The 12,965-nt window shown below is 41.8% G+C and overlaps 1 protein-coding gene across 1 annotated transcript in view; it reads left to right on the top strand.

Moving 5' to 3' along the window:
* Positions 1-1,254: 1,254 nt before the first annotated feature.
* Positions 1,255-12,965, top strand: part of mmp14a (matrix metallopeptidase 14a (membrane-inserted)) — a 14,220-nt gene continuing 2,509 nt past the window's right edge. The window contains exons 1-8 of the mRNA XM_008323136.3: positions 1,255-1,683; positions 10,641-10,789; positions 10,874-10,996; positions 11,358-11,665; positions 11,875-12,036; positions 12,122-12,264; positions 12,365-12,503; positions 12,583-12,733. Coding sequence (XP_008321358.1) covers positions 1,606-1,683; positions 10,641-10,789; positions 10,874-10,996; positions 11,358-11,665; positions 11,875-12,036; positions 12,122-12,264; positions 12,365-12,503; positions 12,583-12,733 — 1,253 coding nt within the window. The 5' untranslated portion in view covers positions 1,255-1,605. The remainder of the gene's footprint in view (positions 1,684-10,640; positions 10,790-10,873; positions 10,997-11,357; positions 11,666-11,874; positions 12,037-12,121; positions 12,265-12,364; positions 12,504-12,582; positions 12,734-12,965) is intronic.

Below are 12,965 nucleotides of genomic sequence, written 5' to 3'. Positions count from 1 at the left end.
CCTGACGCTTGGGGGTGTGGTCTGTGATGTCACGTTGTTTTGTTTTTGTTTTTTAATCCTTTCATTCATAAAAGTAGTTGAAATTTGACTTAAAATAGAGTTTTCGCCTTACGACTCATATTTATACTGTACATGTGGATATAAAATGTCCAGCTGCCAAATGTGAACCGTTTAGTTTTTAACACAGGGTGTCAGTAAGGTGTGAGGGACAGCACAGCATTTGGACTTTTTCGGTGATCCACCAAAATGGTGGTGAAGTCCCTTATTCTACTATTTTAAATGTTCAGTCTGTACAGACACTTAATGTCACCACTGTTGCGGTGGCAGCGGTGTGTGGTTTGTTTATTATCACCATTAAATTATAACCCGAGTTTTCCGTTTTCAATTCAAGCAATTATTAAATATATATTTATTTTTATGAACTGAACATACTTTATATAGACATGATATGTTGATTAAATAGTTGTAGCGGGCACAATATGATTCAATACTTGTATTGTAAAGATTTATTCTAAAAAAGTATTCATTTTAATTGATCAAGACCTACCTATTGGGTACCTCGTTTCTAAACTAACAGTACACATCTCTAGTACACCAGGATATCAGTGTTGAACATCACGTTCCACTTGTATTGATTATTTTCCGGGGACATTATATTTATGTTCAATTTTTGTTTTAATAAAAATAATGATCTTTCATTAGTTTATTTGTTGGTCAAAAAGAAATGAAATCTCTCCAACCAAATAAATTCGATTTATCACATTAACTGGGTTAACCTGGATTAACGTGTTGCTGTTTAGTTGTCCTATGTTGTGATTTTCCCGTTCAGTTCCAACAGAACCCTGAGATGGATGGATATAATCCCTCTTATCTCTATTGTGAACGTTCATGTGCAGTGAATTTCTGCCTTTGTGTTTTTGGTTCATAGTACCATTATCCACGGCAAATGTGAGAAATTAGACAAGAGTAAAGAGAGTTTTCTCCTACTGACAGAACTCTGTGGGCTGAAAGAAAAAGATGAACAGAACAAGTTTTACCGCAAAGTTGAAGATACGCTAATAAATGAATAATGTTTAAATATGGTTCCTATCTTGGCCACCGAGAACTTGTCTGTGGAGTCAACGCCACTGATGTGTGCACATCTGGAGGAGTCTCGTCTCTCTCTCTCTCTCTCTCTCTCTCTCTCTCTCTCTCTCACCCTCCCTGTCCCTCCCTCTCTCAGTCCTGGTCTCTGTCGTCCCCCCTTTTCTCTCCACGTCCACATTCTGCACAGAGACAAACAGAGGTTGTTGGTGGAACACAGGTCACTGGTGAATTCAGACGTCCTTCCTTTTTGTTTCTTTCTTGTGTCCAGCTCCGCGGCAGCTGCAGAAGTTTACTCTTCTGAGTGCTCACACGCACCGTCACTGGGACCGTGTTCATGCGGACAGGACGCACTTTTCTGCCACGTTTTTAAAACATAAAACACAAGGAAATCGTTGAAGACGTCGGAGGTGCGCTGAGCTTTTATTCCCCGGTAGTTTCTGTGCTGCTGTAGACTCAGCGAGTTGTTAAGCTCCTGAAGAGAGGACTTTTGTCAGAGTTTTTTGTGGAGAGAAAAGCAGAATGCTGCTCCAGCTCTTCACCCTGGCCTCAGCTCTCTGCTGCTTCACCTCCGTCTCTGCAAATGTTCTAAAAGCTCAGGTAGGTTTTTATTTCACTTTACACAGTGTTTATCTACAAACATGTTCATAAAAGTTACGTGACACTGTTTCAGTAGACGTGCTTGTAACTTAGCAACTTTCAGATGGAAAATCGATTAAAAAAACCCCAAACATTTAATCGTGAAAACATTCATTTTTATTGTTCTATTTTTCTTTTCTTTTTTTCTTATTGGTGGCAGTTAGAAACAAAAGATACCCAAAAAAATGTGTTTGAGCAATGTTTCTCAAGTGGTGGTTGGTGACCTGAAAGTATGTCAGGGTCTGAACTCCTAGATATCTATACCTATATATCTCTCTCTATATATAGATATAGATATATATATCTATATCTATCTATCTATCTATCTATCTATCTATCTATCTATCTATCTATCTATCTATCTATCTATCTATCTATCTATCTATCTATCTATCTATCTATCTATCTATCTATCTCTCTATCTATCTATCTATCTATATATGTATATATATATATACATATATATATATATATAGAGAGAGAGAGAGAGAGAGAGAGAGATATCTACACTAGATATCTCTAGTAAGTTAGTCCTGTCTTAGTATGAGGTAATAGTCAGTCTCTTCTCCCACCTTGTGTCTAAATGTTAACAGAGAGAGTGTTTTAGAGCGTTTGCTGCGTCACTTTGTGGGGCTGTTTTCATGCTGTTTTAGAGCGTTTGCGGCGTCACTTTGTGGGGCTGTTTTCATGCATCTTTATGTAGCGAGCTAATACGTGTATATTGTAATGACAACTGTAAATTGTTGACCCTAATAGGTGGATGTGGAATACTCAAACTACTTTATGATGTAGTAGTTTTGTCAGTTGCACTTCACCAATTGACCTGCAGTTGGCATAGTTTGGCTGTTCTGAGGAGACGGAGAAGACATAGTTTGATTTCGCCTTCACCAAAGGTTGGAGCATCATAGAGTTTTGTAGTTTGACTTTTGTCCTTAAAAACAGAAAGAGTGAAAACAATGTTGTGTGAAAATGTGTTTTCATTTGGAGTCCATCTGAGCAAAAACTGATTTAACAGACTAACTAAGAGGAAAACATGTCATGTCAAACTTCTGCAGCCTCTGAAGGGGTAGGAGAGTGGGAGGAAGGAGAGGGGGTACAGTCTGCCAAGTCTCAGCTGTGCTGCTTTGTTCAGACAGAGTGGGGGATAGTGATGGTGGTGCTGACATGGGGGAGGGGGTTGTTGCACTGTTTGGACTCCACACACAGCAGCAGCAGCAGCAGGAGCAGGAGCAGGAGCAGGCCAGGAATATGGTCTGCCAAGCTGTTGTGTTCTTGTCAGACTCAGGTCCACAGTGTGTTAAAAAGTCATCTCACTGCAGACACTGAAGTCTCATCAAAACAACACACTTGTCACTGAGTCTGGTGCAGAGTGGTAAATGAGTGGTTACGACAGTCGTGGGCGCCTGCTGTCCTGGCTCCTGTTCAGCTCACCTCACAGATAACATCAACGACAACCACGAAGTAGAGTGAGTGCACAGAAACAACCCAGCATAAGTACTTAGAGCTGGGCTGATTATATAAAGGTCACTTTTCATCCTAATGTTGAATATTGGTTTCAATCTTTAAGGTCAAAGGTTAAAGTCCATTTTAAGAGGTGAGGACTTGGAAATCTATGAGATTCAAGATCTGGAAATATCTTCAAAAAAGTCAAATGCAGAACTCAATTCATATAAGAAAATTCACCAAGAGTGCTCACCCACACCAGCCAATCAGGGCGTGGATGGTCGTACTTTTATTGTTGTTTTCAGCACAGGGAGTTGGTATGATAAACATAACTGATGTTCTTTGTTTTCTCAAAGGACTTTTCTGTTGAGGAATGAGTGGCTATTGATCAACTGAGAACTTTTATTTGGACATTTGTCACAAGAAATGGATTCACGCAGCACAAAACTGGAAATGTACATATACAGAAGTCTGTGCTACAGTGGAAGGAGAAGACAGGATGCATGATAGAAGGAAGGAGGACCTTAGTCACTGACCACAAACATGTGAGTCAGGCCAGACATGGTGGATGAAGCCAGCCAGTCAGACAGTTTATAAGACTCCACAGGCCGCTGCGCTCCTGTGGCCAACATGTCGACTCTGTGATGAATGTCTGTAAACAACACAGAGACAACAGGACTGTTTACCAGCTGCAGTGTCGTCCTCGGCAGCTGCGGGATTTCGTTGTGCTATAGTGCTAAAAATGAAGACAATGCTTCACGCCATGAAATAACAAAGATGGTCACAGGAAGTAACAGCAATGTGTCAAAGGTTAGCATTTAGCGCAAAACATGCAGAAAATAGCAAATTGTCATTTATACTGACAAATAATAAGAAAAAAGCATCACATTAAAATATATTTAGCTAAAAGATAACCACACTTCTACAGGGTAGCCTCAAATAGGATGTAGTAGAAAAAAAGAAGTAGGAAAAACATTCTAAAAAAAAATATTATCTAAGAACATTTTTCAAATATTATCGTATTAGCCAAAAGAGAAGGAAAATGCTAAATGTTTGCCAGAGGTAAGGTACAGATAAGACATTAGTAAAACTAGGAAACATTAGCTAACAGTTGGACAGAAATACTCAAGTTTATTTTAGGTAAATCTGTTGAAGGTCAGCTAACAATGCTACATGTTATTAATTATCAAACTAAATAACCACCCAGAAAAAGCTAAAACGAGCTGGAAACAGTTGAACTCCCTGCTCTGAAATATTTTGTGGAAACATAAATCATGCAGAACGTAGGAGTGTGACGCTGATGCAAAGAGAGATGATCTTTAATAACACACTTCTGGATGACATCACCCTGTGATCAGCAGACAGACTGAGACCGAGTGCAGAGAAAGTCCAACAAAGTGGATCAGCACATACAACGCAGGAGACAAATCTGACCACGTGAACAAACGTCAGCAAAGTGCACAACCGGCTGACTCGAAGAGGAATTTTGTGGTTTGTCCGGCGTTTCTCAACATCTGAACATCCCTGTCTGACTTCACCACAAACATAAAAACACCTAATTCCTAAATTTTCTGTAAAGATTGAAAAACACTTCTAGTGAAGTGGAGTGTTTTTGATTACATTCTCCTTCCTCTTTGGCCTCGTCTGACCTTTTAAGGCTTAAACAAAATAAAAATGTGGACCGTGTGAGTAAAGGAAGTGGGCAGAAAAGAAAACAACATGGTTTCAAATTTAAACAGGATCTTGCTTAGTCGATAAAACCTGTCAAAAATAAAAAATAGGGAGATTTTCCCTTCAACATCTGGAGACACATGTCTGCTGATTGTGGCTCTGGCTTCTACAGATGTGGTGAAAAGACATCTGGGTCGCATTCCTTTTTATCTAGGCTGGAGTCCTTGTTAATGCAGCATCAAAGCAGAGACTAGCTGGAGAATACTGTTGCTGTGGCAGGAGGCGGCCGTCACTTAAGAACAGTCAAACAAAGAAAGTCCAGGATCAGCTTAATGTGAAACTGATGGACTGAGAGGGAGAGAAAATGATCTTCTCTGTGTACAATAAAACAGAAAGAAGAGCTCTGAGAGACAAGATGTTGGAAAGGACTCTTCATACATTTAACTACAATATTTGTAAAACTACAACACTGATATATACTAGCATTTAATAGAAAGTCTGCTGCAAATCACAGAAATTTGTTAGCCATTAGCAATTAGTCGCTAACATCAAATCCAAACTCCTTTGTTAGCAGCCAGTGGGTAGAAGTAGGAGTGCAACTGCAATTTTTGGGCCAATTCTGATTTATGATTTTTGCGTGACTGATTTTTGTCTAACCGATTTTTGGCGATTCCATTTTTTTTTTCGATTGACAGCATTCAGATATAATAAAAGGCTAACGCAAGAAGCCTATGGTTAGTGGTAACCGCTACATTAGCTCTTTCTAGCCACACTGACTGGTTAACTGGTTAACCGTGGGTTATTGTGGGTGGCTGAACAGTCAGCCTCGAAGTGATAACTCCCAAACAGTTGAACCAATGTTATAATGGTACAACAAACAAAAGTCAGAGGGAATTATAATAGTAATAGTCTAGATATTAGTCGATGCTCAAGATAGTTAAACAATAAGCAAATATCTGCTGATGACATCATTGGTGGTTGTCGCGGGTGTACCTCATAAAGTGGGCAGTACATGTCTAACACGGGATGTGGTCTAACACTAAAAGAAGCCACTGACATTTATAAGATCTGACACTTTGGTGTTTGACCACCAGGCTGTAGTTGTGGGTCCTCACCGTGTCAGAGGAAGTAGGGCCTGAGGGCGATGTGAGCTTCAGACCCTTGTGAGCAGAAGTCTCTGTGTTTTTCCGTTGGCGCTGCGGCAGAGGAACATCTGACTCAGTCCCACATATTTATATTCAGTCATCGTCCAAAACCTTTCTTTTTCCCTGAGCTTTTTCTTTAGCTCTCTCCTAATGTCTTTACCTCTCCTGCTAAAGTCACTCTGCTCTTTGGATCAGCCTCTGCTCTTCTTCTCCGTCCTGTCTGCTGCTCAACTTTACTGCGGACTTTGTCAAGGATTTCCTCAGTGCTTTTACAAAGACCAAAGTCTTTTTGACGTTGTCCCCTCTGCAGGGTTGATGGACTTCTGGCACAGACCCAGCTCTGTGGTTTAATCCAAAACTGTTCTCAAGGATTGAGGTCACAGTGTTGAGCAGAGCTTTTCTACTTCTCACGTACAGAAGTGTTTATATTTTAGAAGTTGATGAAGACCACTGCTCTGAGCCACTCTAAGATTACACACGTTGTCCTCAGCAGACTTCAGTTTGGACCGGTCTCTTCAGTTTCAGACTGGACCCAGTCTTTCACCACTGTCTATAGGTCCTGCGGGGGGAGATGGCTGTGTATCAGTGGGTAATGCTCCTGCCTTACCCCTACAGGGTTGTGGGTCTGATTCCAGACTTGGTAGACCTGTATGCCATCTCCAGATGAATGTCATCAGGACTGGAAGAGTGCTATTAAAGTGCAGACTATTTACCATTTATTAACTCCCCCATAATGCATTTCCATTTTGTGAGTGACGGCATCTGTGTTACCACAAGTAGTTTTTCTAAGTCTAGGAACTTCCGTATTGCTGAAGAAGTTTGACGTTGCCGTGGAGATGAGTCTTTTGATCTTTGTCAAACAAAAGTCTAGGTTGTTACTGACTTAAACGATTGTATATGGCCTCACTTCAACGCCTCTCTGTGGCCCAAGACGTCATCACCATCATCACCATCATCACCATCATCACCATCATCACCATCTTTGTTATCCTTCTTTAATCTCTACATTCTGTCCTGATTCCTCCCACCAGACGCCCACACCAGACTGTTTCTAACGTAATGATAGTTTGTCTTACCATGAAAAATGTTGTCATTCTTTCGCTTCTGACCACAAATCTATAAATGCTCGACGGGGCTTTTTTCTGTTGTTTTTTTTTATCTTGTTTGTAGGAAGTTTTGGTCAATGAATCCTCTTTCATACAGACCCACAGAGATAGAAAGAAATCCCAGCTCATTCTCATGTCAGTGTGAGAACAACAGCTGTGTCCTGTGATGAGGAATTTGGACCAAAACCTCAGGAAACATGCTGATCTTCTCCATTTTTTAGTTAAAGGGAGGATTTCGAAAGTCAGCAACTGACACAGAGTCATGAGTCATTTAACATGTGAGATACTTTAACACGGTCTTGTTTTTATTACATTGGACATCAATTTGGAAACACGGAGGATGGATTAATTTGTCCAAAGATGTGTTTTTTCCATTCCATTTGATCTAAAATACTAAGTGGAAAAAAACTGTTTGTAAAATGTGAGAAAACTGGACAGAAGTTCAGCTGAAGAAGAAGAAGTCAGTTTTTAGAATTGTAAGAGAGTTCATCTTTTTTAAGGTGTGTTGTGGCTCTGTTAGTCACATGGTGAGCTGAGGCCAGAGAACAAGGGTCATTTATGAGGACGTGCTCCGCCCCCTATTCCTTAAATCCAGGATTATTTAAACCAGGAGTTCATTGAATTTATCTCTGACTCTCGCTGAGTCAATCTGCCTCTGACACCAGATCTCCTCCCCCCTCTGCTCCTCTCCTCTCTCTGAGAGCTGCTAGTGTGTCCAGCGGCTCCAGTGTGGTGACACGTCTGCCTCTATAAAAACATACACACACACACACACACACACACACACTGAAGACCTCCACTTCTCTCCTCTGGTACCAAACTACACCACACACCTCCACCACCGCCACCTCCGGCCGGGGGACGCCAGGTATCCCAGCATGCACCTCCTCCCCCCTGGAACTCCCAGCCGCCTGGGTCAAAGCTTCTATTTATTCCGTCCAGTACATGGTGGGTATTGTTGGCGTCAGAGCAGCGAGGTAGCTGGGCCATGTGTGGTCAAAGGGTGGGCGGCTGGGTTCAGTAAACAGACGGCTGGGTCTGTGTGCAGCAACATGAGGTCTGAATGTACAAAGCACAGACAGTGAAACCAGACCAGTGTGACGGTAGCGCAGCAGTCAGGTCTGTTACCGTGGTGACGTGAGATAAAGGTGAGGGTCCTGTGACCCAGGAGTGACCTCAGCGCTACCATTCACCAGAATTCTGACGATGAATCTCTTGGTCCTGCTTCACCGGAGACGAGATCAGTGTGGTTCAAATAAACTCTGACCGTCTTCAGGCTCCAACACTGAAAAAGCCACAGACTTGATGGGATTATATTTAACGTCATCCTCCACGGTGACATATCCACATCCACACATGGCCATGGACCTAATGTCTGTCATCACAGTTTGAAGTTTTTCTTCTCTATCAGAGCAACGTGATAGAAGAAAGCCTGACTTATTAAATCCTAGGTCTGAAGGAGTTCTAAATCTGAAACCAGAGTCTGGTCTGATGGTGAGGCCACTGAAACTGAAGAATTTGGGCCAATTTCATTGACTTTACATGTGGTGGAGATGGAGACATAACTGTGTGGGTGTGTGGACAGATAATTAGAAGCAGACACGTTTACATTTGTGTGAATGTCATTCCAACAAGAGTGAAAAGAAGATCTGTAGTTTGATTATGTCTGTTTGGAATTACAGCCAACTGTTAGCTTAGCACAACAGACGGGAACCAGACACAAAAAAGCTGCAGCAGTTGGGTTTTTAGGAAAGATGTTTTATTACTCATTAGTACTCATTAATCCTGTGTATTGTGTAGTATTTGTTGTGTTCATTTTCCATGGCTTTTGCTAGCTAAGCTAACTATTCTTTTAGTATAAACAAATCCATCTACTTTCTGAGTTCAGGTCATCACTGATTAACATATTTATGACTGTTGGTCTGAAATGTTTCAAATATTATTATATATTAATATTGTTGTTATTGTTTACATTTTAGAGAAATTGTACTGATGATTTTTATCTTTTGTTGCTATTTTCTGAAAATATCTTAAGCAAGTTTGTCTACTTGTGGGTGTTTATTCTGCTCTGATCTTGGCTAACATTTAGGTGCGTTTGCTTTATTGCTGAACTAATTACTATTTGTGACTACATGGGATTTTTATTTTAGCTTTTTTGCATTTTTCAAGCTTCTCTCTGGTGTTGATGCTTCAGTGTGAAATGATACATCATTGTGTGAAGATGAGTCACTGTGGAGCGGAGGTGAAGGACAGACGGAGACAGGAAGAAGTTTAGGACAGATAGGGACAGGGGGAGGTGAAGGACACGTCTGACTATGTAGGGGACGTGGGTAAATCTTTGCCAAAAACCATCTAAAATAACCTAATGATGGTATACATATGGCATATATGATATAATAATAATAATAACAATAACAGTTATTGTTACTATGTTAAAGGATTATTTTGTTGTTGTTATTGTTACTATGTTAAAGGATTATTATGTTAAAGCTCCTAATAAACAACAGTCAACAGTTTAAAAACAAGTCAAAGGTTTACAGCTGGACAAACACCTTAGTCAACAAAACACCAGGGACATGAAGTTAACCTGTGTGTGTGTGTGTGTGTGTGTTTGCAATTTGACTTATCTTCATGTCTGGACCTGCCTCTCTGCAGATGCAGGGTGAATAAATGAGGACAAAAGGAATGTGTGTGTGTGTGTGTGTGTGTGTGTTTACCCATGTTGTGGTTTGTGGGGGGGGCATTCAAATAAAAGACAGGACCTTCAAAGACTAATGTCCTCTTAGTTCCACGTGGGTTTTGTCCACCACAGCAGAAAAAGACAGCCTGCTGGATCAGAAAGAGTTTTAAAGCCTCCTCCTGTCTCCTCCTGTCAGACAGAGACAGGAGGAGGTGAATGACAAAGTGAGACAGACAGAGACAGGAGGTGAAGGACAGTCAGTTCTCATTCATTGGACTTGACTTATTCATTGCAGTTTTCACACTTTTGGTGTGAATCTTTTTTTTAATTTGTTAGCGCCGCCTAGTTGTGATCTATGCCTGTCAACATTTGATTTTGTGTTGCTGTGTGTTTGTCTCACGTTATGCTCCTCGAGAGCTTACGTTTAATAGAAGCTGCTAAAGGATCTGAATCTGGTTAAGTGGAAAAACAACTCAAGGTTTCCAGTTTCAACCCTGGTTTTCTAGGGTTTTCTTTTCTATTCTCACATGTCATTCTTTGAAAACATACTTTTTATTTCATTGATGGAAACTGTGATGCCATGAAAACTATGATTCTTCCATAGAAGTGTGCTTTTGTTAGTCACATCCTCGTTTATGATGCACTCACTTCCTGTTCTGTATGTTCTGTTCCGTTCTGTTTCTTTTGAAGAACCAAAAAATTAAAGTTCTGCTAAAGTACTGAATTTAAAGTTGGTCAGCAACAATAATAAACAACACCACTGGACACTAGGGGGCCCTAAAGTGTGGTTCAGTCCAGGTGATGTGTTTTGCTTCTTTTGTGGTTCTGTGCCAGATAGAAATATCAAACCTGTATGTCTGTGTGTCTCTGCAGGCCTGGCTGCAGACCTATGGATACCTGCCTCTAGGTGACGGCAGAGCTCAGGCCATCCGCTCACCACAGACCATTGAAACTGCCATAGCAGCCATGCAGAGGTTCTATGGCTTGACCGTCACCGGCTCCATTGACACCAACACACTGGAGTGAGTCAAAGACCACTCGCTGGTCAATGTCCTGGAAATGAATCTGACTAAACGCTAAAAGTGTTATTTTTGCCTTTTTCCCAGAGCGATGAGTCGGCCACGCTGTGGAGTCCCAGACAAGTTCGGCCCGGAGCTGAAAACTAACCTGCGACGGAAGAGATATGCTGTACAGGGTCTGAAGTGGGACAAGTCTGAGATTACCTTCAGGTCAGACAACACAGTCACAGCCCTCTCACCTCAGGGCAGTCCATTAGTTTATAGGTTACGTCTCAAAATAGGTGTCATTTCACCTACTGTCAGAATTAAAGCTGTTCTTGTCATCTGTTAGCTGCCAGCAAGTTAGCATAGCTACATGATGTTCTTTTAACTGGTTATAAAAACGAGATACACACTCTCACACGTGTTGGAGCATAATTATGATACAAGTACAAACAGAATGCAGCTAGCCAACAGCTAACATTTGTTAGCCTCCAGGTTAACAAAGCCACTTTGAATCAGACTTTCACAAAAATTGTGTTTTCTGTCACACCCTTTGGTCACACTGAGTATTTCTCGACTTTTACAACAGCATACAGAACTACACGCCCAAGGTCGGGGAGCATGCCACGTATGAAGCCATCAGGAAAGCCTTTAGAGTGTGGGAGAGCGCCATCCCGCTAACCTTCAGGGAAATCCCCTACAGCCAGATCAGAGGCAAAGTGGACAAGTACGCCGACATCATGCTGTCCTTCGCAGATGGGTTCCATGGAGACAGCACGCCCTTTGACGGCGAGGGCGGATTCCTGGCTCATGCCTATTTTCCTGGAAATGGAATTGGCGGCGATACGCACTTTGATCTCGCCGAGCCGTGGACCACTGGAAACGTTGACCAAGGAGGTAAAAAAAAAAAATTAAACACATTTTTGCCACAATTAAATCATCTTTTAGCCGATTGTTAGCTTTTTCTGGGCTGAACCTTTGTGATATTCAAAGCTAACATTAAGCTAGTTTTCCATATTTACTGCTAATCCTTTTCTTTAGCTTTCACATATTTTCAAATGTTTTTTTTAATATTTCATTTCACTTTTTTTCTCTCGTCTCCAAAGGGAATGATGTTTTCCTGGTTGCGGTCCATGAGCTGGGTCATGCTCTGGGTCTGGAGCACTCCAACCACCCGTCCGCCATCATGGCCCCCTTTTACCAATGGTTTGAAACAGAAAACTTCCAACTCCCAGACGACGACCGCAGAGGGATTCAGGCCATTTACGGTAGGCTGATTGTCAACGACCTGTTAAGCTTTAACTGAAATCATCAGCTAAATATCTAACTTCATTTCTTTGTCTTTCACTACAGGAACCAAGTCTGGTGCTCCTCCACCGCCTCCTCCTCGGCCCACTAGGCCGTCTGTCCCTGACCAGCCAGATCATGGCCCAGACGTCTGTGAGGGACACTTTGACACCATTGCCATCTTGCGGGGGGAGAAGTTTGTGTTCAAGGTAGAATAGATGTTTTTTTTTCAAACCAAATCCATCTTCTCCAGCATCTTCTAAAGAAGCGGCAGCATTGATTTCCGTATTTTTTGATGTTGTGTTTCAGGACAACTGGTTCTGGCGTGTTCGTAACAACAAAGTTCTTCCAGGGTACCCTATGACCATCAGCCACTTCTGGAAGGGCCTGCCTTCAAACATCAACGCCGCCTATGAGAGGGATGATGGGAAGTTTGTCTTTTTCAAGGGTAGGTTGCAGACATCACTGCAGCAGAGATAGAGATGAGATGTTTGGCTCCATTAGTCACAATCTGACTCCGTCTCCAGGGGACAGGTACTGGGTTTTCTCTGAGGCCAGCATGGATAAGGATTCCCCGAAGAGCCTGAAGGACCTGGGTACTGGTTTACCCAGAGACAAGCTGGATGCTGCTCTTTACTACACTCCAACAGGACAGACTTACTTCTTCAGAGGCAACAAGTGAGTCAACACAGTTCATTTGTTAACAGCTAAGACCACTAACACCTCACAACATGTATGTTGTGGAACACGTCTGTGTCGGTGTTCTGATGACAGTGGCAGCTGGGCCACGTGTGGGCTGTTGCAGCAGCAGATGTTGAGAAACCACAGTTTTTTTCCATCTTTTTATCTTGGTTTTCGGGCAGCATTCTTGCGGGGATTTAATCCTTTCCTTGTCTTTGCTGTTTGTGCC

The sequence above is a fragment of the Cynoglossus semilaevis genome, chromosome 1 (assembly GCF_000523025.1).
Source record: "Cynoglossus semilaevis isolate Cse_v1.0 chromosome 1, Cse_v1.0, whole genome shotgun sequence".
Taxonomy (NCBI): Eukaryota; Metazoa; Chordata; class Actinopteri; order Pleuronectiformes; family Cynoglossidae; genus Cynoglossus; species Cynoglossus semilaevis.
The sequence above is the reverse complement of the archived record's forward strand: the minus strand, read 5'-3'. Positions and strand labels throughout refer to the sequence as shown.